General features: G+C 41.8%; 1 protein-coding gene across 1 annotated transcript; it reads left to right on the top strand.

Moving 5' to 3' along the window:
• The first annotated feature begins 8 nt into the window (after positions 1-8).
• OPN5 (opsin 5) lies at positions 9-27164 on the top strand. The gene is made up of 6 exons (XM_015071147.3): positions 9-138; positions 4051-4170; positions 8157-8327; positions 12138-12472; positions 23482-23723; positions 27101-27164. The coding sequence occupies exons 1-6, from the start codon at positions 9-11 to the stop codon at positions 27162-27164; spliced, it is 1062 nt and encodes a 353-aa protein (XP_014926633.1).
• Positions 27165-27659: the final 495 nt, after the last annotated feature.

Raw genomic sequence — 27659 nt, 5'->3', positions numbered from 1 at the left:
AAGAGAGCATGGCGCTAAACCACACTGCCCCACCCCAAGATGAGCGCCTGCCACACTACCTTCGAGAAGGAGACCCCTTTGCTTCCAAACTTTCCTGGGAAGCGGATCTAGTGGCTGGCTTTTACTTAACAATAATTGGTAAGCTTCCTTAATTTTTCTGTGCAAAGGCTGTGTGTAGGAAATTCATGGGCTAACATGTTGACTTTGCACAAGGATTCAGATATTTATGTAGATATTTTGAGTGGAACTGGAGAGTGGGAAGAAGGTAGAGGATGGGGTGGCATTGTGAAATTCAGTGAATGTTTCATAGAAATGACTCTATTATCTTTATTATTAGTGATGGATATTCCCTTGATCATCATGGAAGTTTTATAGCAAAATCACTTATCCTGAGACTATTTTGGTTGCTTTGGGAGTAGGTTTGTCTTCTGAATAGTAAAATTAACGATAATGATATCTTATTTAAATACAGTGGTTCTTTTACTTTTTACAAAATGCTTTTGATATAATCATAAGATGATAGGCTCAGAAAGGACCCTAGAAATCACTTCCTCTTCTCATAATTGAGGAATTGTCCCCGGACTGTGGCGACAACAAACATGCTAAGTTTATTTGCACCCAAAGTAGAGTGGCCCCATGATGGCATCACTAAGTGATTTTGGTGAGAGGTGGAAAAATGTATTGATAATAAAATGGGAGTAAGCCCAGGGTCAAAAAGTTTTATGCATAATCCAGAACATGGTGCACCTGCTTCCAGACTGTGCTTTCCAATGTGGTGGCCATGTGTGGCTGCTGGGTACTTGAATAGTGACTTTTCCAAAAGATGTGCTGTAGTGTAAATATACGCGAGATACTGAACACTTAGCACTAGAGAAAATAATGTAAAGACAGCTCATTAAGGATGTAAAGAAATTGACTACATGTCAAACTCATAACATTTCAGGTATACTCGGTTAAATATATTACCAAAATCAACTTAGTAATTGTTTTACTTTGTTTACTGCGGCTAACAGAAAAGTTTGAAATACATATGGCTCACGTTTCTGGTTTACACTGTATTTCTATCGGACAGCAGTAGCCTAGCCGATTAGAATTCAACCACAAAACTTCTTAAATTTAAAACTGGTGTTCTACATTTGGGTAACCAGTGCACAGGTGGGTTATGTCTTTGGGGGTGTCTGCCTTTAATCTTTTCAGATTTGGGTCAAGCTTTGTTTCTCTCTCCTTCTCTCCCTCTCTCTTCGTCTCCTTCTCTCTCTCCCATCTATTTATTACGGGCTAAGAATTTCATTTAACCTCCCGAAATTAGAAAACTCATTAGAAAAGTCTGGAGACACCTCTATGGTCAGTGCTTGAGGCAAAAGGAATTGATGAGATTGAATCAGAAATTCCATGCAGAGGGATTCCCTGGGTCCTTGGCTTGATTGTTAGCTATTATCAGATGATTTAAATTCTGCTTCTTGTAAATGGACCCTCATGTCCTTTCAAACACAAGTATATATTGAGTGCTCATTCTTTGCCACTGTTTAAATTTCTGGGAATACAGCAGTGAACAAAATGGGCAAATTCTCTTTCTGGACAGGGACCATCTGATAGTAAAATCCACACTGCATTTTCATTAAACACAAGTACTTTCAATTATCAGAAAAGGCACAACAATTGACATCTTATAAATTGAATTTGTCTCAGTCAATTGCAAGAATTGGTTTAAAAAAAAAAAAAAGTAGCATCTCTAACCTGACAAATTTCTCCAGATAACGCAAAAGAGGGAGGGATCACAGTCCATTCCCTGCGCTGGCAGGGAGGATCTCAGGAAGAGAGGTAACCAGGCTGGGTGGGTTGGGCAATCAGGAAAATTTCTCACTTGTTTTATTTGGGGATGGAAGGAAAATCCACAGTCAGTTTGAAATGGGCATGCTGGGGTGAAGCTAGAAAAATAGGTCCAAAAAGAGTCCCCAAACAAAGGGAATATCAGATGACTCAGGGAGCTGGGAGTGGAGCCGAAGATGTTCCAGAACAGCCATTCAGGGTGAGGTCAGGGTCATTTGGAGGGATTTAGACTCATCCTAGACCCAGTCTTGGATTTGGTGCTATGTCTGGTTTTCACCCCTCCTAAGATGGGTATGGGAATGTGCCCAGATTCCTTTCAAGGAACCAGAGTTCAATGACATTCTTGGTGAGTTTGGTTAAATACTGGAAGTCTTAGGGAAAATTGGAAGATGAAAAGACAGATGTGACCTTGGATAGAGGAGAAATCAATTAGAGACCCATTTCCACCCTCAACCCTTTTACTATAGATACTTGGTTTATTATTAACAGTCTGTATACGAGATTTCATTGTTCTGTATTCATAGTGAGAGTCAGGATTTTGATCATCAAAAAACATCCCCCCCCCCCACCTTTAGCTTCTTAATCTTGTTTTCCTTTATCATCAAAAATAGGTTTGCATTCTCTTGATAATCCCCTCCAGAGAAGATTGCCTATGGGAATAATCTACATGCAGCTGATAGTTGACTTTTTTTTTGTGATAATGCTTTGGGCACTGGGTGAAGCCTTATGAAACATTAGTAAAGATAATTGAAGAAAGAAAAAGTAAGAAAATCAATATTCTCAAAAGAGAAGTAGAAAGACAAAGGGTGTTTAAAGGAGCTTTGTGTATCAAATACATATGTATACTTACTGTTTTTAATCTTCTTGGATACAAAGTAGAAGGCATTTGTTTGAACTTCTTCAAGCCACGTCTTCACGTTTTAATATCCCAGTGTGCCTTGCTAACTGGTTTCCTTTAATGAGATGTAGGCTTCATTTTAGGTGCTTTGCTCTAGAACTCCCTAATCTCTTCTATTTTTTTCCTCTTCTGTCTTAAGAAAGCTAAAGAGGTTTTACCAGACCATTAGGCAGCGCTGACTCCAGGAATTCATAATTTCCTAAGAGCACAATGCAGTTCGTTCCTGGTGGTTTCATACCATCAGCTGAAACACACATTTCTTTCCTTGCCCCTAAAATGAATTGTGGTGGAGAAGTAGAAATTAACATAGAAAAATCTGGGTTTCTCCTGTTAATACTCTCCTTATTCCTTACTACTAAAGGCAGCTGTACCAGATTCTCATTTATACACAGCTACACTATGAAGCAAGAATTCCTGAAGAAATCTACTCTACATGTTAAGCTATGGAAGTAGGTGTATTCTTTTCTTAAATAAAGTCAGTAGGGATTGGGTCTTTTTTGGATTTAAACTGGGTTTGTAAGAACTTTTGAACAGTATCATTGTAATGCCAAAGCCAATTAGTCATTAATAAAAGGATATAAAAAAGTGGGAACACATTTATACCATTATTGGTAGGTTGGAGGGTTGAGGGTCACTTTCCCTCCCTTTGGTGGGAGGGGGAGAGCCCATACGATCAACTGTCACCCACTTCCCCTTAAGACCTAGTCCAGTAGAAGCAGCAGACACCCAGCGTCCATGTGTCCTCAGGAGGCAAGAAGTCCCGGGATGTGTCTCCAGGAGATGACCCTTTCCTTGCAGGGGTTTACGCCAGCCCTATCTGGCCTCTGCCTCTCCTGACTGCTGGTGCTCCCTCAGGAGTCCACGGCGATAGTGAAAGCACCCTGTTTGGTTGGGGTCACTTCAGCATCAGAATTTATCAAGAGCCAAGGGCTTAACCCTACTTCTTAGAGGGAGGGAGTTCTATAAAGCCAATACTTGGTAAAAGTGGCTGAGGAAGTACTCCATCTTGGGGGCCAGTACAAGAACTGACCATGGGGATTCCCACACCCTCCTGAGCTTCACTGGGAAATTAGCAGTTCCTTTTTCTGGGTAAGTGCAGTCTTATGATCCCTGACTCCTATCCCTTTGGAGGCAACCCATCCCTCGCCTGTCACTCGCAACTCATGCTTTTTACTTCATCTTCTTAATTGAGATTTTTATTTAGAGTCCTCTCACTACCCTCTAAACCTATGGTGTCCATTTTTGAAATTGAGAAGTGTTTCATAACCGAGGGAACCCCAAATCCTAGTGTTAACGGCGGGAATTTATATTTTTCCTTGTAGGGATTCTGTCCACATTTGGAAATGGGTATGTCCTTTATATGTCTTCTAGACGAAAGAAGAAGCTGAGACCTGCGGAAATAATGACTATCAATTTAGCAATCTGTGATCTGGGGATTTCAGGTAACACAACCGTTTCTTCTTTGGGGGTTTGAGCTGTGCCCCATTCTCAAGTCCTCACTGGCCCAGAGATCACCCCTCCCCCATCTCCTTTTGCTCCTCCCTTCACACATCATCTTTACAGAGCTTGTGGTAAGTCAACAGAGTGTGATCAGGCTAAACAGATCATCCGTTTAACATTTATTGAGTCCTTTCTGTGTGCTGAGCACGTTAGGTGCAAGGAATACAATTTGGAATAATGCATGATACCTTCTAAGGCTACACCTCAGAGTGTACCAGCTAAATGATTTAGAAGACAGAAACTTACAGATCATGGTTTTGAGCTCTTTTATACCCCTGCTGTCCTTCTGGAAATCTGTTAAACACCAAGGGAGTAGGTCTTAAAGCTTCAGTATGAACGGGTGCCTGGGTGGCTCAGTCGATTGGGCGTCCGGCTTCAGCTCAGGTCATAATCTTGCAGTCCATGGGTTCGGGCCGCATGTTGGGCTCTGTGCTGACAGCTGAGAGCCTGAAGCCTGCTTCGGATTCTGTGTCTCCCTCTTTCTCTACCCCTCCCCCACTCGCACTCTCTCTCAAAAAATAAATAAACATAAGAAAAAAAAAGCTTCAGTGATGGGTGAAGAAGTCTGAGAAGCGTGCCTGGGTGGCTCAGTCGATTAGGCGGCCAACTCTTGATTTCGGCTCAGATCATGACCTCATGGTTCATGGGTTCAAGCCCCCATCAGGCTCTGTGCTCACTGCACGGAGCCTGCTTCAGATCCTCTGTCTCCTTCTTTCCAGCTGTCTTCCACTTGCCCTCACTCTTTCTCTCTCTCGCTCTCTCAAAAATAAATAAATGTTAAAAATTAAAAAAAAAAAACCGTCTTGAGATGGTCTGAGAGGTGAGTACAGGAAGAGGGGAGGGCTGTCTTGCTGATATATTGAATGTGGCTTCAGGACTGATTGATAGTGTAGGAAGCTTCCAGTTCAGTTGTTCTGGAAATTGGAAATTGGCCGCACAAAAAAGTCACTTGGGGAACTTAAACAAACAAAAAACAAAAGCAAAACCCAAAAACAACAAGAAAAAAACAAACAGCAACAACAAAACACACACAAAAAAATCCCCCTTAAAACCTCACCACTGGGTTTCATACCCAGAATGTTTATTTACTTGATTGAGAATGTTACCTGGGCATCAGGATATTTAAAATTGGTATTACCAGGTAAGTTAATGTGTGGCCCAAATTGGAAACCACTGGTTTATTTGTTGCTTCTTTGGATCCTCTGATAACCCAGCCAAGGAGGAACTGGAATAAAATTTCTCTTTAACTGTAATTCACTTTTAAAATATAAATGATTTTGGATAAGTAGCCTCCCTTTGCTTTCATCTATAAAGTTCCAGGGTTGCCTAGATACACTCAAATGTGCCTTTGGATCCCAAATTCTGCTGATTGGAGTATGGTCTTAAGTTACTAGAATTGGGGAAACTGAGTTCAAACAACACACATCAATTCCTCTTTCCACTGGAAACTTTTCAGCAATTTCCCACCTCAAACGTCCCTATTAAAATGTTTTCTGATACTTGGTTCTTCCTTCATCAGTGGATTTTTCTGCGGCTGCCAATCTCCAAAAACAAGGCTCAATAATAAGCCTCTACTGTTGAGTCACTGTTTATCACCAGATGTGCTACCCCTGAGAATTTGCATGGCCTTCCTTACTTGGGAAGACTTTACTCAGTATGGACAGGCTTAAATATCAGGAGCTCTTATTGGAAATGCACGCGCACATTAAGAGAAACATATTACATCATACCCCATGGGTGAAAATCGCCAAGACGAACCCTGGCAATTTGCAAAGCTGAAAAATGGCTGCCATTTTAGCAATGGCCACACGATGGCGGTGTCACAACATAAATGATAGCTTTCCCGGTCAACTCCTCCCTGCTCACCCCCAACCGGTTTCTCCCTGGTGTTGAACATAAAATGTTCAAATGAAACCCGCCATTTCATCCACATCCCTCACCAGAGAATGCTACCAGGTTCATGTTTAAGGCCGAATTAGACTAAACTTGAATAAAAAGGTCCTTAATTGGTCTGGTACATTGAAAATGCTTCCCACCAAGCAAACCTGCTCTACAATTGCACAAACCACCTCATTATTCTGCATATGTCTTCAGAGTAATTCACCAAGAAAACATTTTCTTCCATGTGCTTTTGCTGACGAACCCAGATCATTTTTCAACTTCTGAGTATCTCTAACACATTTCCCATTCCAGTAAACCTTAACAATATTTGCCTGTTTTATTTATTTTTTCCTGGCCCACTGTATTCCCTTATCAGCACCTTGAAGTGCATACTAGAGACCAGGTGTATTTCATCTATGTAACTAATATGGCTCACAATTGTGCATGTGAAGTAGAATCACCTGGGAAGCTAAAAGAACAAAAACTATATTGAAGTATATTGATGCCTGAGCTTGTTCCACATAAATTAAATCAGACTTTCTGGGGGTTGGAATCCTGGACATTGATTATTTAAAGTAAAACAGGGGCACCTGGGTGGCTCAGTTGTTTAAGCGTTGGACCCGGGCTCATGACCTTGCTGTTTGTGAGTTCCAGCCCAGCATCGGGCTCTGTGCTGACAGCTCAGAGCCTGGAGCCTGTTTCAGATTCTGTGTCTCCTTCTCTCTCTTCCCCTCCCCTGCTCATTCTTTGTCTGTCTCTCTGTCTCTCTCTGTCGAAAAGAAACATAAAAAAAAATAAAAAATAAGTAAAGTAAAACAAAAGGAAGCAAAGCAAGGCAAAACAACTCCCCCAGTGATTTTAGTGTGCAGCCAGAATGCAACCATTTTATTAAGTGGAGAAGGGAGAGGCATTCTAGATGACATCCCGAAGGTTTACCAAAGACTCTACTCCAGACGGAAGCTTAAAATAGTCCCAGGCACAACAGATACTAATTTCACTCCATCCAAGTCACCTTCACTTGTCTCTTGCAGCCTTTAGCACCCACCCAGCTGACACTTAACCTTAAGCGTTGAGTTCGTGTCTCCTCTGCCTGGAACATTTCCCCTCTAGATACTTGCTTGAGTTCTCTAGCAGTGATTTAGACATCTTCCTAAATGTCATGTTCTCAGAGAGGTCTTCCCTGATCCCCTTATGTAAAACAATTTCTATCTATCTCCTCCTGTTTCATTTTTCCTCACAGCACTAATGACTCACGATCATTCCATCGTGTCGTATCTTACATTACAAATTACGTATTTCTCTTCTCTGCCCTCCCTATTATAAAACGCATTTGTCTGTCTTGACCTCCACTTTGTCCTCTAGCACCTTGCTCTGAGATTGTTACATAAGAGACACTGAATCATTATTTGCTGAATAAGAACCAGTTCTTTTACACTCAGTATCCTCACTGACAAGAGGGCAAGACCACTGGGATTGGAAGCTCTGAAATGGGGGTGTAAGTCTAGCACAATGGAGCTGTCACGACCACTAGAGGAGATGTGTGTCTCACTCACAGAGGCACTCGAGAAACACGTGTTAACTGGCTCCACTCTCAAGAACTCGGTGTACCTCTGTCTACTGAAGAAGGGCCACACCTGGGAGGGGGTAGGACGGGGCTGGCACCCGTGACTAGGGGTTCCTCGGTTTTCCTGGTGCAGAAAGGTTAGAGAACCTCATGATAGAATAGATCAGATGGAGGTTTTAGAGAGCTTCCTCAGCACTATTCCCTCTGGGAGCGTGAAGATTGAATGTGATAGCTGAATACGAAGGGTGCAAAAAATTGAAGAATGTTTTCGAGAATGTAAAAAACACAAAAACACTAATGGAGGCTGAAGGAATAAATAGTTTAAATCCTGGTAGTCTGGGTCTGGTTGTAGACCAAGGGAACCTACCATCGACTAAAATAGCTGTATCTCTTGTCTGAATAGACTAACTCAACAGGGAGTTGAGGCAGGTGGGTAATTTTAACTGAAGGGAACATCCCTTGACAAATTGCTTGGCCCTCTAGTTGTAGGCAAACCGTTCACCATCATCTCTTGCTTCTGTCACCGCTGGGTGTTTGGCTGGATTGGCTGCCGCTGGTATGGATGGGCTGGATTTTTCTTTGGCTGTGGAAGTCTTATCACCATGACTGCTGTCAGCCTGGATCGATACCTGAAAATCTGCTATTTATCTTATGGTAAGTACGAAGGTTTCTTGTTCCCTGATAGACAAAACTAGTGGACTGTCAGACTGTACCTATTGTACCGATAGGTCATGAACAGAGATTGCTAATAACCTAAGAGACCAAGGGTATTTCTATTTATAGCTCATTTTGTTCTAACATATGTTTAAAGACTTGAACCTGTGTCCATGTAGGTTTCTCTTAATTCTACTTTTATAGGAAATTCTGGTGTGTGGCTACAATGCTTTTGGAAAGTATCATTTCCTTGTATAAAGTGTGTAAGCTTTGCTGTGCAAACAAAGAAATAAAATGCATTGAAAGGATGTTAGTTCCGAGATGGTTTAGTTGGTTTCCCACATGGTAAGTGTAATTATTAGCAAGATGTTTCTGATCCTCATTGAGGACTCAGGCTCCCCATGATTTCAGAGATAAGGAATTCCAAAGAGTCCGGGTCCAAGTTAGAGAGCTGCGCTGCCGTGGGGGCAAGAAAGGGCACGTGCAGAAATATCACTCAACGTTCTTTTTGTAGTCTTGTAGGTAGAAAGATGAAGGAAGAGCCCGCCATAAAAAATTTTTCAGGGACTAAAGTTTTCTTTTGTTTTGTTTTTGTTTTTGTTTTTGTTTTTAATAATTAGAGCATTCAACATGCTACAAATACATTTTTATTGCTTTTGCTTCCTGGGTTTCTGCGAACTTATTGAACCCAAAAGAGAAGCATTTGGGCCCTCACGTTTAATATTGAGAACGAGGCACAACCAGGGAATAATACTGGCTTCCTCTGGATAAAACTGCTCTGTGTGTTAATCTGTCAACCGTCTCATTGACGTTGTGACCATGGAGTCGGAGGATGGCCTGGAGTCTGAGGGGGGAAAGATCAAGTCAACTTGATGCTTTCAGTATGGTAGAATTTTCCTTTATATTTTAAGAGTTTATAGTCCCAAACTCCAAGGAAACCGTTCAGAGGGAGGGTAAGGTCATGGACCACCATCTTCACGACCTAGCACTTTTTTGTTGTTGTTTTAAATTTACATCTCTTTTTCTAAACAGATTAAAACTTCCACTAGAAACAACTTAAATCAGAATTTCCAATGATATAAAAAAATATTCGATTGTATATATACTGGATGACTTCAGAGTCAAATTCTTTCTATAAACTTATTTTTGGTTATTTCAAATAAATTTTAAATATACTTATAGATTTTATAGATGAGAAGGCAGAATTTCCACTTCTTGGGGGATATTTAAGAAATTCTACACCTTGATGTCTCTGCTTTTTAAATATTTTCTTGAATGTAGGCGTGGTGTCAATGAAAGAGATGATCCTGCCCACCCCCAGAATAATTGCAGGGCATCTCTCCATATGGGAACTGTATATATTTTTCCAGCTTCTTTTAAGATTGAACCTCAATAGCATGGTTTCACCATTTGCTTTGACTCATGCTTAAGCCCTCTACACAGTGTCTTAAAATGTTGGAATTAGAAGACCGCTTGGGAACATGTAGACCTTTCTCCCATTAATGTGATAAACTGTTTTAAGGCATCCCTGACAGACAGCCACTTGGCCTCTTCTTGAATAATTCCAGTGACCAGTGACGGGGAGCTTACTACTGCACAAGGCAGCCCATTCTCTGATTGGTCTGCTCTCATTGTTACAATGTTATTCCTTATATTGAGACAAAACTGCCTCCCAGTAACCTCCACCCATTGGTCCTAGTTCTGACTTCTGGAGCAACACAGAACCAATCTACTAATCTACTCCCTCCTGTACTTGACAGCCTTTCACCATACTCGAATGTAAGTATCCAACACCTCGCCAAGTAACCCTAACCATAAATGCTTATACGTATGCCTATGCACATCCCCCTAAATATATGTGGTTATCCGTGCCAGTGTTTTACCCATTATAATGGACAAGCAAGAGCTGACATAAATGTGGCTACCTGATCCTTACCTCTATCTGGTTGGGCTTGAGAAATTTGCATTTTGTGATAAAAAAATTCCATGTGTTTGAGAAAAATAGAGGCAATAGAATACAGATACAATCTGTTACATTTCTTGCGAGAGCTGAGGCAAACACAAGACTGAAAAATCATGCTACTGTAGTCCTTCGTAGTTTGCAAATCAGGCCTGGCGTTGTTTCATCGAACTCTTATCAAAACCTGTCAGCAATGTACGTCTTATTTACTCTGTTTTACTGCTAAGAACATGGGTGTCTAGAAAGGTTACATGAAAAGGGTCAAGTCCTAGAAACGAGAATTAGGCCGTACTGACTTCCCAAACCACGTGGCACTGAGCAGAGGCAGGCTGGAGTCTGTGATGAAGAGATTATTTGGCTTTTGTTGAATGTGTTCCAATATTTCTTCTCTGCTACTCCAAACCAAGGCAGTGAGGATTCCCTTCTCCAGCCCTTTCTCTTTGAGGTGATAAATGGGGTGTGAAGGTAATTTTCCCAGTAGGCTGCAGCACTTAGATCGGGCTACCCTGTCTTTGGTGGGTGTGTTGAACTTTGGAAAATGATCACTAGTGTTCTACAGCGTTTTTTTTTTTTTTTTAGATGACTACACTGTTTCTTCTTCTTGGAATTCTCTTTTGGTTGATGGAAACTATTCCTGAAAAACCTAGAGGTTAATTTTGTTTTCCTGAAAATATTTCCACAGAACTACTCTTTCTTTTTAAAAATTTTTTAATGTATATTTATTTTGAGTGCACGCGCGTGCGAGAGAGAGAGAGAGAGAGAGAGAGAGACAAAGAGACAGAGCACAAGTGGAAGAGGGGCAGAGAGAGAGGGAGACACAGAATCTGAAGCAGGCTCCAGGCTCTGAGCTTGTCAGCACAGAGCCCTACGTGAGGCTCAAACCCATGAACCATGAGATCATGACCTGAGCTGAAGTCAGAGGCTTAACCAACTGAGTCACCTTTAATGTTTATTTGTTTGAGAGAGAGAGAGCCAGTTGGGGAAGGGCAGAGAGAAAAGGAGAGAGAGAATCCCAAGGAGGCCCTGTGCTGCCAGCACAGAGCCTGATACAGGGCTCAATCTCATGACCATGAGATCACAATCTGAGCCGAATGCTTAACTGACTGAGCCACGCAGGCACCACTCCACCCCAATTACTTTTGCAGAACATGATACCTCTAACTAAATCCTCTACCTTTCTTGCCATGGCTGTGTGAGCATGACTGCTGTGTTAGTAATGTTCGAAGGTTCAAAATCTGCTCCCGTGAAGCAGGGTCAGTCACTTTACGGTCACAGGCAGTAATGGTGGTGGCCCACCGACCCCCACCAACAAGTGCTTATGAGGACAAATGAGATGAGAGACATGGAAGATTTTAGGGAGAAGGGTATTTAAAAGCACAAACAATGTGTTACCATTTCCACCTTTCCCAAAGGACTCTATCTTGGATGAACCATTGATACATGCTTTTTGGCGCTTGGTCCTTCTGGTCTACCAATGGGCCTTATATTGTATAGGATCTCAAAGGTCATTCTAGATGCTTTCTTAAGATCCTTCCTTCATTGTCTTCGGCACCCTGTCATCTTTCTACTGCCCCTCCTTCCTCAGCTTTTGTCCCTTCCCCTCCCAAGGCTCCCGCGTGCCTATGGAAACCTTCCCTGTGAAAGCACTTCTAGTTTTATTTGCGTGGAAAAAGGCCCATGCTCTGGAACTTTTCTCCCTTCACTCCACTCTCCCTCAGAGCTCAGTTATCTGACCACTTCTCCCAGAATCCAATGGAATAACTCTTTGGATGTGGAATTTGACATATCGAGGGGAGGTATTTGGGTACAGGGCAGATTACATCCCGGTAACGCTTTTCTTCTACCTCCAGGGGTTTGGCTGAAAAGAAAGCACGCCTACATCTGCCTGGCAGTCATCTGGGCCTATGCTTCCTTCTGGACCACCATGCCCTTGGTAGGTCTAGGGGACTACGCGCCTGAGCCCTTCGGAACCTCATGCACCCTGGACTGGTGGCTGGCCCAGGCCTCCGTGGGTGGCCAGATTTTCATCCTGAACATCCTCTTCTTCTGCCTGTTGCTCCCAACGGCTGTGATTGTCTTCTCCTATGTGAAGATCATTGCCAAGGTTAAGTCCTCCTCCAAAGAAGTAGCTCATTTCGACAGTCGGATACATAGCAGCCATGTGCTGGAAATGAAACTGACCAAGGTAACTACAGTAACAGTTTACAGAGGTGTTTTGTAATCAAATAAAACATCGTGGGGCAAAGAAGATAGGGGATGCTAGGGACTGGGAGAACTTAGAGTCCCTATTCTTTACATACTGCTCAACTTTGCTATTATTTATCTAAACCTTTGTAGTGTTTCTTTTTCTTGTTTCTGTCTCTCATTTACACACACACACACACACACACACTTCTAATATTTACTTAGTTTGTATGGTGGATCTACTGGAAGCTTATTCTCTCTATTGAATAAGATACTCTTGGTTCTCAAAAATTATTTAAGTCATAATAAGAATAAGTTTTAAGCATCATGAGATGCCTCAGTATTTATAGTTTTGTATGGACGTTGGTGGGTGTGAAGGACATTCTGTCATCTCGCATTATTTACCATGTCTGCTGTCCTATGGGAAGCTTATCTTAATGCAACATAATTCCTGCAGGGTTGAGTTTCTTGGTAAATACTAACGTCAAGAGTTGACAGCTGTTTAGACATTGTAGTGTAAGGAAAGGAACACACAGTTTGAAAACAGACTGGGGTTTTCATTCCATGACCAACACCTGTGAAGTTTGTGACCCAGAGCTAGACACTGAAATTCTTTGAATCTCTGTTTCCTCACTTGGGCAACAAGAATAATACCAATGATCTCATTGGATTGTGGTGGAGATTCAACTAGATAATGCATGCTATTCTGTCATTTGGTGCATAGAAGGTGTTGAAGAAGCCGCAGTTCCTTTATTCTCTTGTAATTTTAAGGAATTCTGGGAAAGTATGAGGCAGTGGTCTTTCCACTTTCATCCTGTCTTACCCTTACATTGAAAAATATCTTTTCTGCACACACGTCAATATAAATGACGTGCAGCTAACACCGTCAAACTGTATATTTGACACTAGCACATGCTAATTTCCATTTTACTTTTAAAGATGAAGACATAAATGCAGATTAAGGTTCTAACCATTCCTTTTGGTCCCAACCAATCATATTACTGATATCCCACTTTCACGTGTCCTCACAACCTACTTGGGGACCACTTGTCTTGGGACCTATAGTAACAGTTCCCTCTGGACCCGGGGTCGCTTCTAATAAGTCAGGGCCTTGGTTCTAGTAATATTCCTCTCTTCACACTGCAGATGTTTCGAGATGGTGCAAGGGTGTCTTGGTTGCAAAGTGTGAGCTAGAGATTCTTCATGGTTCCGGTTGACTTTTCCTTCCCAAGCTCCACCTGCTGAATAAAAACAAGCTCTGAAGGAAGTTTTCATCACTGCAAATCTATGCTCATAATCTAATCATAGAGTAATTCTATTGGGATGAAAATGCAGAATCAGGAATCATAATCTACTTCTCTCTTATAATTGGTTGTAAATGGAAAGAAATGTTTCCATAAAATCCAGGATCAGGAATCCAGTTCTTCATTTCTAGCTCTCCTTTGTGCTCTTATCTGTGATTAAAAAACACACACACACACAAAAATTAATCCAAATAAATTAATCCAAGTTAATTTCGGATTACATTTAATCCAAACCCTACTCAGGACCAAGTACTGTTTTCGGGACACAGTAAATACAACAATAATAAAAATTTCTCTTCTCAGTACTTTATGAAAATATGCCCAGAGAAACATCATAACATCTGTCACACTCGTAGGTGGATTTGAGTTCACCTTGCAGCCCCGTTATTTGGCATAGCAGAAAGCTGCTCAGATGTCATCTGACTTCCTCTCACTTCTTGCCACCCTCCAATGGTATCAGCTTCAAGGCATTTTGATGGTCTTGATCAGTGAGTCCAGATCTTGATTCCCATGGGGTTCTTCTCCAGTTTCTCGGAGTCTGTTGTTATTCATCATCTGGTCTCTGGTTAATGGAATTGCCTAACTCCGCCCACAGCCAACTTTTAGAAATACCCTGGCACCTTGTTCTTTGTGTATTCTGGCGGGTGGGCAATTTGGTGAATGATTCTGGAAATCATTATGCATAGGAGGTGAAACTCGGCACACACCATTTAATTCAGGTTGTGGTCATCATTCTCCTTGACCTGGACTGGACTGTATAGATCAAGTATGCAGGCTTACTCAGCCCAGATCAACCAGAGAGATATTATATGAAAAGTGTAGGCATATATATGTATGATTTTATTTTATACGCATCTTCTTCTAACATACACTAAGTGGCATTATCTTACATATAATGTCTATATTGTATATGTTATATATTATCTAATATGTCTGCATCTCATTTGTATATATAAAACTTATATTAAAATAGCCTGAATATAACATGCTTCTAATTACTTACACTTAAACACAAAAAATGTAAATCAAAATTCACCCCACATTGATAAACATAGCTTTCTATTTTGGCATCTTCTGTGCTAAATTTGAAATGTTTTCAATTACTAGTTAATTTTGATCTTGATTTTTTTTCTACTGAGTAAAAATAAGTAAAAACAACCTCATACTGGGCCTTTTCATCGTCTGAGAAAGCTTTTCCTCCATTCAACTACCTCTTAGGACTGAGCGGTTTGCTCATTCAGTTGGTGCTTCTGATCTTTTAGAACAGCCTGGTCTGAAAGCTTACTACTTAAAGCCTACTTCCTTGGATTCTGGGGTCAAAATCATTTACTTTTCTGGGGGCTCTAATTATTTCCAGCTGGGTTATTATCTGGGCCTGCATTTTGCCAGGCTGGTCTTATCAACCTAGAAATTGACATTCCATTTACAAATATCTCTGTAGTTTGTAGGTTTCCTCTAATTAATTTTTTAAAAATGATGCTTTTGCCAGCCTTTTCTGGTAGGCTGAGATTTCACAAGAGTGCAAACAGAGGTGTGCAAAAAAAGCCCAAGAAATAAAACAAACAAACAAACAAAAGCTCTTTATATTTCTATGACTCAGTATAATCTCATTTTCGTGCCTACATTTGACTTTGTAACACAAACTTAATATTAGACAATCAGCATAAGTTCAGTTGCTTTGGGGTTTTCCTCCTTCTCCCAGGGCTATGTATAAATTCCAGGGAGATTTTCAGAATTCCGTAGTGTCAATGGGTGGGGGCTCTTGGTCTGGTTGTTCATTTATTGACCCTGGTATTGCTGAGATATTTAGGTTTCTTTCTGGTCTCAGTCATCAGCCGTCATGGGTCACTTTGCATCCTGCTTGTTCCGGTTAGAAGGTCTCTTTAGGCTCGTCAGCAATTCTAGTTACTTCCCTGTCCTTTGACTGCAACTCATCATGTGTATTTTGGGAGCTTGGCTGGGACCCTGGGAAGTTTCCTGCCCTGGGACCCTGGGACCCTGGGAAGGACCCTGGGAAGATATCCCTAAATGCATTAAGGGTCTTTTGCTCCCCCAACACCAACGCTGGCCCCTTGTGTGTAGTTCAGTGGAGTCCCTCAGGACAATTTCTCAAGGTCAGTTACCAGCTCCTCGGCGGTCCCTTCACCTTCGAGCTGTAGGCCTTTCACCCACTCTTGGGTGGGAAACCTGTAACCACGTGCATGCCTCTAAAATTGTTCCCATTCAGTAAGATTGATGCTTCCAGTCCTGCAAGTTTCTGGCTGTGGATGCTCGATGTCATTTTTCGCACATCCAAATCCCCTTTCTCTCAAGTATTTTCTCTCCTGTAAGTTTCAAATTTCTATTTTAAAACTCACAAGCTGAGAAATGAATGTTTTACTTCTTTGGATATTTCTGCTTGAAAAAATCTTCACACAATGCACTGAACACTCTTGCTTCTGCTTTAATGAGGGGGGTGGTGGAGTAACAGGAAGAAAATACCAGAAGCACAGACTAATTTTTCCAAATATTATTATGTGGTATGGATTAGTACTTCATATTTTTTCATTTAACACATGTAGATCATCTATAAGTTTCAGGTCTGTAATTAGTATCTAGATCCTTTGGGATCTGGATTTCTGCTCATTTCCCTTATTTCCACCAAAACGCCTTCCTGATTGCCCCTGGCTAGTTGAAGTCCCTCTGTAATGAGCCATAGGAGCACTTGGAACACTTGCTTTATTGAATCACACACTGGTCCCTCTTCTTTGCTAGTAGGTAGGTGATCGCAAGTGCTACGCGTCCTGTGTGCTTCTGAGCCTCACTGCCTAGGGCCTCCTAGATGCTTAATCATGATCACGATAATGAATACATAATTGAATAAACTAAGTTCATCTAATTACCTTGATGAGCGGTAAGTGGTCCCTTGACCCCTGGCTGGAGATCCTCCGTCCCTTTCATAACTGAGAGGCATTTTGTTTTGCTTTGTTCTTTCCCCCTGAAGTCTTTTTAAAAATCACAAATGTAAATCTCTGCTTTCCTCAAATGATTATCTCTTATTGCGCATCGAGTGTTATTTATCATGGAGGGGTCATATTCAGAGACCCCCCCCCGAGGAGGCTTCTAGGGTCAGTTTGTGGGAAAGTTGAACGGCATTGCTTTTTATTTTTTAAACCGATTAATTCATTTCCTCTGGTTCTTCATAAGTGCTCTTAGTTTAAATGTCACTTCTCAGAAGAGCATTGCCCGAATTGAATTCAAATCTTCCTATTACAACGTGTCACTGCTGTCTTTACATTTTCTTCTTAGAGCTGGTTCTGACTTATAATTAATTTATGATTGCATATTTATTTTTGTGATTATTTGCTCAATGTCTGGTTTTAACATTAGTCATTAGTTGTTACTGTGGAGTAACAACTATATCATTTTGTTCGCTTTGTGTCCCCAGGACATAGCACAATGCCTCAAATATATATATATATATATATATATATATATATACACACACACACACACACAATTATATATATATTATATAATAATGTCATATGGTATAACATATAATTGATTATAGTATATTAGTGTAAGTTAAATATAAATAAATATGAATAAAGATGTATACATAAATATATGTTAAAAATATATATTTGTTAAAGGAAAGAATTTCAATTAGGAATCAATCCCAGTTTTGCCTGTGGCCCACTTTAGGGTCTCAGTGAGCTGATATTTGTTATTTATTTTGGCTGCCAGTGGCTGAACCCCTTTCCATGTTTGGAATTTCTGTGTTAAGGAACCTCCAACAATTTGAGTCTTGGTGGGGGGTGGAGGGGAGGAACAATATGTCTGAGCAAAGGATGACTCCTAATTTAAAAGATATAGAAGGACCAGTCATGAATTTTCCCAGATTCCCTTGCAGCTGGAGTATAGCCACAACCCTAGGCTCCAGCCAGTCTGTCTCAGGAGCCAGTGACACCAGCGAAGGGGCAGGGAGATGTCCCCTGGGGGCATGGCTGCAGCAGCAGTGGTTTCTGCATCAGGGCCAGCTCAGGCCATCCGTTTTGGGTGTCATTTCTGTGTGGTTGGCCTCAGTCCTATGTCCAGCATTCCCAGTGACACTCTGTCCTAATCAGCCCATTCCTTTTCTGTCTCCCTTGACCAAAGTCAAGTTCTGTTACTTGCAACTCAGAATCTTAACTGATTCACCTCGGAAAAACCACTTCACCTGGCTGGGCTTTGGTTTTCTCATCTGCGAGAGAAGGTGGGAGAGGGGAGTTAAATGCTATCTAAGTTACCTTCTAAAACTCTCAGGTTGTATCAAAATGGCTAGATTGGTGGATTAAGCACCCATGGCGATCACTCTTATTGCTAAAACCACTTTACCTCTCCACCTCAGTACGTTTTCCCTCTGAGTAGCAGTTTCCTCACCTTAAGGGCTTGGTTTATCTGTAATGACCAGTGAAGTCTCCCTTGTTTTGCAGAACCAGATAGTGAGAGTTCTTCAAGCCAGCCACTGCCTCATTGGGGAATGTTGTGTTCAGTTTTAGACCAAAACCCCAAAACACAGATGTACAGAGCGATATGACCTAATTTACATCCTTTCCTTTCAATCTCAGCTTTTGCTTGTTTATAGAATAGTGGTATTTTAAGATTTGAGAAAGTTGCAGCTGGGAAGTGCAGAACACTCCTCCTTCTTGTATGCCTTTTTTTTTTTTTTAAGTATAAATCAATATTTTCTACTTGGATCACAACCAGGGCTCACATGATGGTGGACACATCAAAGCTGTCAGAATTCTTTTCTTTCTAAGTGTATGAAGAAGGGCCTTGGATGGTTGGCCTTAGCTGTCATTCTATCGATTAAAGAGAAGGGAGGAAGAAACTCAAATGAGACATGCTTAGGGTTGTTGAATTCCTCTATTTCTTCAAAGGTGGCGTGCAAGCTATCACCACCCTTATTTTTGTACCTGTCAGGAGCTGAGGTTCCAGTGAAGGTAGGTCATGGTTAAGTTTATCACCTTCCTTCCTCCTTGCCATCGGTGGTGTCACTCAATGGCAGGCTGCTTGCGTGTGGGGGGTGGTAGCCTCGTACCTGGCATTGACTCTTGCATTATCACATCTTTTATTTATTTATTTTTTAAACTTTATTTATTTTGAGAAAGGCAGTGAGTGAGCAGGGGAGGGGCAGAGAGAGAGAGACAGGGAGAGAGAGAATCCTAAGCAGGCTCCACGCTAGGCATGGAGCCCGACATGGGGCTTGAACTCACGAACGGTGAGATCAGGACCTGAGCCAAAACCAAGAGTCAGACGCTTAACCAATTGGGCCACCCGGGTGCCCCAACCATCCATTTCATTGTTCAAGGTAGTACACAGATTCAAAATGAGAAGGCTTACTCATATCTGGGCAAAGGAGCCTGGTGGAAGGAACTGAAAGGGCATTCTCAGAGAACCCGGGGTTCTGTCTCACTCACACTATGGAGCCGAAGACAGTTGGAATCCAAACCTGAGTACCTCTCCATCTGTGATATTTGCACTTTTGCACGCTGCCTCAGCACAGAGAGGGCAGGACATCCCTTTTTGGAAACCATATCTGCTGGACTGGTGAAGATGAATTGGACCCACAGATAGAGCCTTACGTAACTTGGAGAATTTACTTTCAATTCCACCGTTCTATTATTGCTTTAATTGATCGATTCGCTAGAATCGATCAATTATGGACAGTACTGCTTCTGGGACACTTCAATTAATGCCCTTGAATTTAGCTGGAACATACAGATATCCCTTTGTCCTCTGCAGCGAGGTATGTTTAAAGTGAACTGGGTTGCAGATGTGTGATTTTTTTTTTTTTTGTAGAAGCAGAACACATATTCTGTGAATTTCCTCCCACAAAAATTGCCTAATTTAAGAACTGAAGTTTTACTGTTTTCCAGTAAACCACAAGGCAGTAATAAAAGTGAAGCGATTAAAAAATAAACAACTCAGAAAAAGCTGACAGGTACAGGTGTCTGTGTTAGATCTGGTTTAAGGACACCTGGAAAAGAAAATTTGGAAAATGGAAATGAGGATACGCTCAGAAATGAGGAAAGCAAGGAACAGGCTGATGAAAAATTAAACACGTTCCATGTTGAGTCGAAAGCACTGGGAAAATGAGTGTAACATGCGAGAATTCTGTAGGGTGTATCTTAAAATGCCTTTAATATTTAATGTTTTAATGTTTAATATTTTGTGGAGTAGATTTTAACATGAGAAGATGGTAAAAAATGAATGTGGCTTCTGTTAACTTCGTATTCACTTCAAACATACAAGTAACATTCTGCAGCGCTTTTCCATCTAGGCTTTTATCCCTCTTTCTGCTTTAAACCTGATTTCTAGTCATTCAGTTTAAAGCACTTAGCTTAATTCTAATCAGAAAAGCCACGATGATGCATTTGCTCTGTGTTTAAAAACCACAGTACAGTTAACTCGCCTATGTTCTTTTAAAAAGGATAACGTAATGCTCATGTTTGAAGTCCCTCGTCTTTCCATTGCACACTCTCTTAAAAGTAGAAGATACATAAAATGCAGAAAACATTATGGACTGAGTGCCAATCTATTTTTTGTCCATGACTTTGACGGCAACCCAGAATGCAGCCTTTGCAATACTGTGAAATCATCATGTGAGTCACCAAAGCATAAAGGCAAGAGCTATGTTAAGTTCCCAGACATCTGCTAAAGCCAAGTGTTATTTATACAGTTATTGTTTATTTGGGGATTTAGAAAAAGGCCCTTACTTTGAGCCCTGTGGCATCCTTTCTATTTACAAATGAAGTCACACAGGCCAGACCAAACCAAACACAGTTTCTCCCGGGGAACCCTCTGCAGAGAGGTGGGAAAGCAAGCAGCGGGATTGCATGTGTGATCTGGGGCTGGTGGATAATTGTTAAGCACGGGCAAGTATTTTGGATCAGGACCCTAAAGGAAGGCTGCGGGACCCCAACACAGGGCTCAGGACTTGAAGGAGGTCCGCGCTCACTTCATTCATCGTTCTGAGATTTAGACTCTATTTGTAAAATGGAACGAAATGAATGTAACTGATGCGTGTCTCAGCGGCAGTTCATTTTTAGAGATGAGCCTTGAACTTCTTGGGTGGAATTTTATAACGTGAGACTCCCAGTAGGTGTTTCAGACTTCTTTCTTGACACGGCCCACAAATATGGGGGTCTCAGGGCAAACACCCTGCTGCTGGCTGTTCGGAGGTCAAGTAGGGGTAGGACCATTCCCTGCATATAATAGCTCTGCTCTCATGCGTATTGAAATGCACATGTGCTCAAATGACTTTGTTATAAAACAAAACAAAACAAAACAAAACTTATCCAGTTGAATTTCTAAAACAAAAAAGCATGCATGACTGTTGTGGCTTTAACTATTACTAATAAAGCATTTTGTGTCCCATTCTTCATCCTTGATCCACTACGCTAGCTTGTCATGACCTTCATACCGGAAGCTGTTATTTTCCTTCTTGAGTAAGAGGATGGGGGTGAGGGGCGCCGGGGTGGCTCAGTCCGTTAAGCGTCCGACTTGTCTCAGGTCATGATCTCACCGTTGGTGAGTTTGAGCCCCGTGATGGGCTCTGTGCTGACAGCTCCGAGCCTGGAGCCTGCTTTGGATTCTGTGTTTCCCTCTCTCTGTTCCTCCCCAGCTCACACTCCCTCTCTCTCAAAAATGAATAAACATTAAAAAAAAAATTAAAAAAAAAAAGAGGGTGGGGAAAGAGGTGGTGATGCCTGCCTTGGATAGTTCCATCTTTTCATCTTCTCTGGGTTTTGGGGAACTCAAGGATAAAGGAACCTCCACTTTTCCTACAAATCCCTTATAAAATCACAAAGATGGGTCTGATCATGCTCTTTCTGGCCATGTACTCATCCCTGTTCTTGCTGTGGTGGCCAGGGGCCTGCAGGCTTCTGCTCAAACTTGGGTCATGTGAAGCCAGCTCCATGCAACAGGGGTAGAAGGGATACAGGCAATGCTGAAGTAGAAGGTATACGAGGCAGAGGAAAATAAACAAAACCAGACGTCCACTGCACAGCCCTAACGTGAATATTGTTTCATGATTTCTCCTACAGAAAAAAATACTCTGGTAGATAATAGTGTAAAGAGACTTCGAAGTTCGTGCGCTCTGTCTCAATTAGGACGTGAAATGGCTCGTGTTTAAAATGGACACCAAAGCTCGGACCTCATTTGCCAGTGTTAGTACTCGAAGCGAGAGCCCTTCTATTTCTTATTTACGCTGCAGCCTAAACAAATTGTTACAAGTGGAAATTCTGTGTGGCCGGGGATGGTGTCTGCTTTGCTCATTGCTTTATCCCCAGCACAGAACATGCGGGAATACTCACCCTTGTTGATTCAACGAATGAGCAATGATTTTTCAACCTCCTATTTCTTCCTGCCCCAGTTCATTTAGCAGAGGTTAATCTTCCATTCATTAAGTCTCCCGCTCAAAAACCTACTAGTGCCTCAAAGCACATGGAATGAAGTGCACGCTTGGTAATATGCTCCACACACCCCTGAATATACGCATGTTGTCTCTCTCTCCAGGCTCATTTCATGTGCCACAGTGAATTGCTTGCTAGTTTCTGTACAAACCTCACACATACCTGTGCCTTTGCTCACACTGATCGTACTGCTATTCCTTTATTTTAACTTACCAACATGCAGGTTATATGCCACGTCTCCTGCGAAACTGTTCTGAACTTGCCCCCTGCCGTGCAGTTTGGTCCTCCTCCGGGCTGGCACTTAAATCCTACTCTGCCGTGTACTGCAGTGGTTTGTATTCCAGAGGGATACAGCCAGGCACTAAGGTGTACTAGTGTCCCCGTTAGCGCTTGGCATTGTGTCTGACACAAGGCACTTGCTAAAAAGGGGTTGTTGAATTCAAGTGAGATAATCCATAGGGTCAGGCAGATAGTTACAGGGCACTAATTAGGGCTACGTCAGTAGGGGGGCTGGGTTGCAGATGGTGAGAAACTAGTGAGAGCGTTTTAAAACCCTGTCTCTAATTATTCTTTGATCTGAAACTTTAGAGGCTCCCCAGGTAATTATAATTTTGTGAGAGAGAAAAGTCCTTTCTGGAAAAGTCTTGCTTAATGTAACTGTGTCACTTTTGGTTAAAGCTTGGCGATTCTGTTTTACTTTATATCTAGTGAATTTCCACTCTCTGAGCCTCACACTTGAGAAAATGAGCCAAAAGAAGGAACACTTAATAGAAATCTCTGAAGAAGATTCATCTTGAAATTTCCAACAAGAGCAGAGTTTCTGTTTCCTGAGGCAAATGAGTGATTTCAAATTTCTTCAAGGTGAACATATTGTCCGTGTACCTCTGTGAAAATACGATGGAACATATTTTCCATCAACGCGGGTTGAGAAGTCTTGGAAATTTCAGGAGCACTGATGTCTTCTTAGCATGAGTTCATGCCCAATGTAAAATCGGACAGCATTTATAGGGTTAAACTTTGGGTCTCTTGGTACATTCCAATTCTGGAGTAGAGATTGGATAGGATGTGGTAAATGGGATACGGCATTGTAATAACTTCTTCTGGCAGAACATCTCTGAAGTCCATCTGAAATGTCTCTCCTATGGGCGAGATAAGTGAAAAAGGTAATAGACTTTCTTGGGTGTAATTGGGCTGCCGCTCCTCCTCCCACCCTTCATTTCCACCCAGTGTTTTGACTCTGTTCTGTTACTTGCCCTCGCCAGGTGGCGATGCTGATTTGCGCTGGCTTCCTGATCGCCTGGATTCCTTACGCGGTGGTCTCTGTGTGGTCAGCTTTCGGAAGGCCAGACTCCATCCCCATCCAACTGTCTGTGGTGCCAACCCTACTTGCAAAATCAGCAGCAATGTACAACCCCATCATTTACCAGGTCATCGATTACAAATTTGCCTGTTGCCAAACTGGTGGTTTGAAAGCAACCAAGAAGAAATCCTTGGAAGACTTCAGGTAAAATTTCGGAAGCTGGGAATGAATGATACTGTTTCACAATCCTATGGGATTCAAGCCACTCCGATATGCTATCTTCTTAGGCTTAGAGCTCATCACTTAGGAGTAGTGTAATGAGGACTGTATTTTCTGTTCATCAAAATTCCTGAAATCAAGCCATCAGATATGTAGGGTTGAATGTCATGGGTAGATGATACCAAACGGATGCTCTATTTGAGCAACCACCATTCATCCCTCTTCCTTATCTAGGACCAAATCCATTTTACCCCAAGAGTACAGTTCCACATGGCAATGATCCAAAATTAAGTTCTCACAATAGAACAGATTCTCCTGTTTGAGATGTTTCTGCCATTAGCTAAGAGTTCTAGGATTTGGGCGGGCAAAGGAAGGAGAGAAGGGAGGTGACATATTCTGCTCTCTGTTCAGGTTCTTTGTGTTATTCCCACAAGAGCCCGATGTTGTCCCTTCTCTTTGTCAGACAAGGAGATGGAGGTAAGGTAAAACAAGTAAGGTTAAGGTTAAGCGAGCTGCCTGTGTTTACGCAGCCAGCAAGTAGCAGAGCAGAGGTTTCAATTCGGGTCCCCTGGGTTTCAAAACAGTCTACACTGTTTCCGCTACGAAATGAACAGGTGAGTTTGGGGATCCAGCACCATAGTTCCCAAAGGCTCCATGTGAGTAAAGAGTTGAGAGTGATGTGTGGACTTTGCGTCCAGTTAGGGCCAGTCTTAGTAGAGTGTAGATCAGGCACCTGAATGCATGGTCTGAGGTGAGGGGTGTTGAGAAGGAATGGGTTCTCTGATTTCCATTAATTCTTACTCACTGGATGTCTGGTTGTTTCCCAATACTATTTTCCTGTATCAAATAGGAAACAGAAGGGGTAAGAAAGGTAGAACTAGCTTTGAGAAGATACGGGTCTTTATCTTGTTCTCTCAGTGTGCTGGAGCAAAGTGGTTACGTTTTGACCTTTAACGTCCTCACCATGCAGGGTACAGATCAAATGAAAAAAAAAAGGCACAAAGAAACAGTATTGTCATTGTTGCTGGTACAAGAGAAGAAATACACAATTTGGAAGTAGAAGATCAGTGTTTGGTTGATTTTTCTGTATCCCGGCAAATGAACTACTTATAACTTAAAATTGGGACGAGCTGCTTGTAACAGCCATCATTTGAAACTGTAGGAATTACACCAAATGCATGTTTGGAAAGGGCTAGGTGACAACTGTTCGTGGTTTCTGTTTTGTTTTGTTTTTCTTTCACGTTGTTGGTGGTTCATGCCTTATCTGTGGAATTGGATAAACTCAAATGCTAAAATGCATCTATTTCGGCAGTAACAACACTTTTCCCTTATCAACTATTAATACTTTATTATGAATGCAGGTTAGAGAGAGTGTTCTTCATAGAGCAGTTGCGGGAGAAAATAACGGGCATTTCTTCCTCTGAAAGAGATGGGACTTTGACAGGAATGGCTGAAGGCAGATTGCACCTACCTCATAATCTTGCCTTGGACTGAGTCTGTGTTCTGCGCCTTAGCTCTTCAGCGTAGGCAGCACATAAATACTCAATTGCGCAATAATGGAAAGAGAGAAATTTATGAGGAAGGCAGTGACTCGGGGCTTCAGACCTTCAGAAAAGCCAGCCAGCCAAGAGTCAGTTCAGTTCACCTGCTCCTGTTAGCCGTTGCTATGAAATACGACAGTTGGTTGGCTGAAGGACAAGTGCTGATTTCTTCCTCCGGCGTCTCAGCTTTCAGCGGAAAAAGCAGGCAGTAGCACTAAAAACCCTTGGGTTTTAAAGTTTGGAACATCTTTAGAAAAGGAACGCAGAAGCGGTGTGAGGAGTCGCCGATTTTTAGAAGGCTCTCTTCAGGATAGAACCTTCCAAAGAAGCGAAAAAGCAAGCATTTTGTCATCGTTGCTCTTGTTATTAAAAAACTAAGAAAGTGGGTAGCATAGATGCTTACAGAATGAGACGAAGTGGTAAGAAGCCAGTCCAGAGTGGTTAATGCTCTGCCAGAACAGTTTAAATTGGATTCAAACTAGATTAATTGATATCCCTGTTTTTTTTTTTCCTTTTCTGAGCTCTGGAATGAATTTGCTTATAATGGGACACCCTCTTGGGAAATATTTTGCATTCGAATAAGAAAGCTAATGTGTTGAATGTGAGCTTGTGGAAATAAATTTTGAGTGGTTTTTACAGTTCGTTTAAAGTTAACTAATTCCCCCCCCGCTGAATTGAGTCCTCTTGAGATTTTGGTAGAAGCTGATGAACTAAAGCATGGCCAGGAGCCCTTTTTGACAGGCTGTCTGTTATTCATCTCATCTGGGTATCCAGATGAGGTCTCCTGTATTTCGCAAACAGTGCTTTTCCGCCCTGTTTGCGTATTGGAGACACCTGGGGAACGTGGAAAAAAACTAATGCTCCCTGGAAAGAGATTTGGCTTCCACTGGTCTGGATTGGACCTTCATTAGTTTGATTAGTTAGCTCTCCCAGATGGTTCTCGTACCCAGCCATCGTTGAAAGCCGGTGACCCAGAGCCTGGAAAAGGAAAACATTAATAGTTCCGAAGCCTCTCACCCCACTTACACAGAGACCAATGAGGTCATGTACATCAGTGACAGGGAAACCAGACTTCAGGAGCTAGGCCAATCTTAGATGCAATAAAAACGTTCAAATGACACGGGGAATACATAGCGAAGGACGGAGGCATTTTATATTCCTAATAGTTTAGTAAAGATAAAGTATTAAAAAAGTACTAAATTCTGGCATTGCCATTGTAATAAACCTTCCCTCACCACCTTAATTTGAATGCTGTCCTTCACTCTTTGTAGGTAAGATACAGGGCCCAGCTGACTGGTTGGTAGATAGGTAGGCAATGTAGTTTGTTCTAGGGACAGAAAACTCACTAGGCCACGCGGAATGTGCCATGAATAAGTGGTCTGGTTTTGGAAAGCTCCACCCAAGGGATTTCTTGACTTTGAATATTTAAAACAATTTTCTAATGTTTATTTATTTTTGAGAGAGAGTGAGAGAGAGAGAGAGAGAATGATGGAGTGTAAGCAGGGGAGGGGCAGAGAGAGAGGGAGACACAGAAACAGAAGCAGGCTCCAGGCTCTGAGCTGCCAGCACAGAGCCCACGTGGGGCTCAAACCCACAAACAGTGAGACCATGACCTGAGCCGAAGTCGGACGCTCACCCGACTGAGCCACCCAGGTGCCCTTTGGTTTTGAATATTTTAAAGTGATTTATTATTTGCCTTCTCTTTCTAGTTCAAGTCTTGTGTGTATAATCTTCATGATAGACAAGACCGATGTGTATACATAGTATGTGTATGTGTGTGTGTATATATATTAAGTTGTGTTTTTCTTCTCCTGTATCTAGGCTGCACACTGTAACCACAGTCAGGAAGTCTTCTGCTGTGCTGGAAGTCCATCAAGAGGTATGAAGATGGGCACGGCATCACTCATGGACATAATTATTCACTTATTTGCCTCTTCACTGCTGTTGGTGTTTGATTGTGACTACACTTTTCTCTTTATATTATATTTTTATATTTTGTACACTTTCCCTCTTTTTCCTTCAGCCAGGATTTGCTGGGGAATGCCAGTGGCCAAGTGGAAATTAGATTGTAGGATACTATGTAAGGAATATTATTACCAGGATGAGCCTCCCTGGAATTTCTTTTTATTGTAATTTAAAACCTAATTGTCATGCCCCAAAGTATGAAGTCCGAGATACTGAGAAAAATGTTTAATTACTTTATTTATTAGGATGTTATTTAATTTCATTATGCCATCATTATTATTTCTTAATGTAGGGCCAGGGTGGCAGTTTTGGGGTTCATTCAGGTGGGTGATTGTTGGGACTGTGGTTCTTTGACTGGTATCCGCTTCTGGTTCTTTTTTTTTTTTTTTTTTTTTTTAAAGAGAGAGAGAGACAG

This window comes from Acinonyx jubatus, chromosome B2 (genome assembly GCF_027475565.1).
Source record: "Acinonyx jubatus isolate Ajub_Pintada_27869175 chromosome B2, VMU_Ajub_asm_v1.0, whole genome shotgun sequence".
Lineage (NCBI taxonomy): Eukaryota > Metazoa > Chordata > Mammalia > Carnivora > Felidae > Acinonyx > Acinonyx jubatus.
Note: the sequence above shows the minus strand (reverse complement) of the source record. Positions and strands in the feature narration are given on the sequence as shown.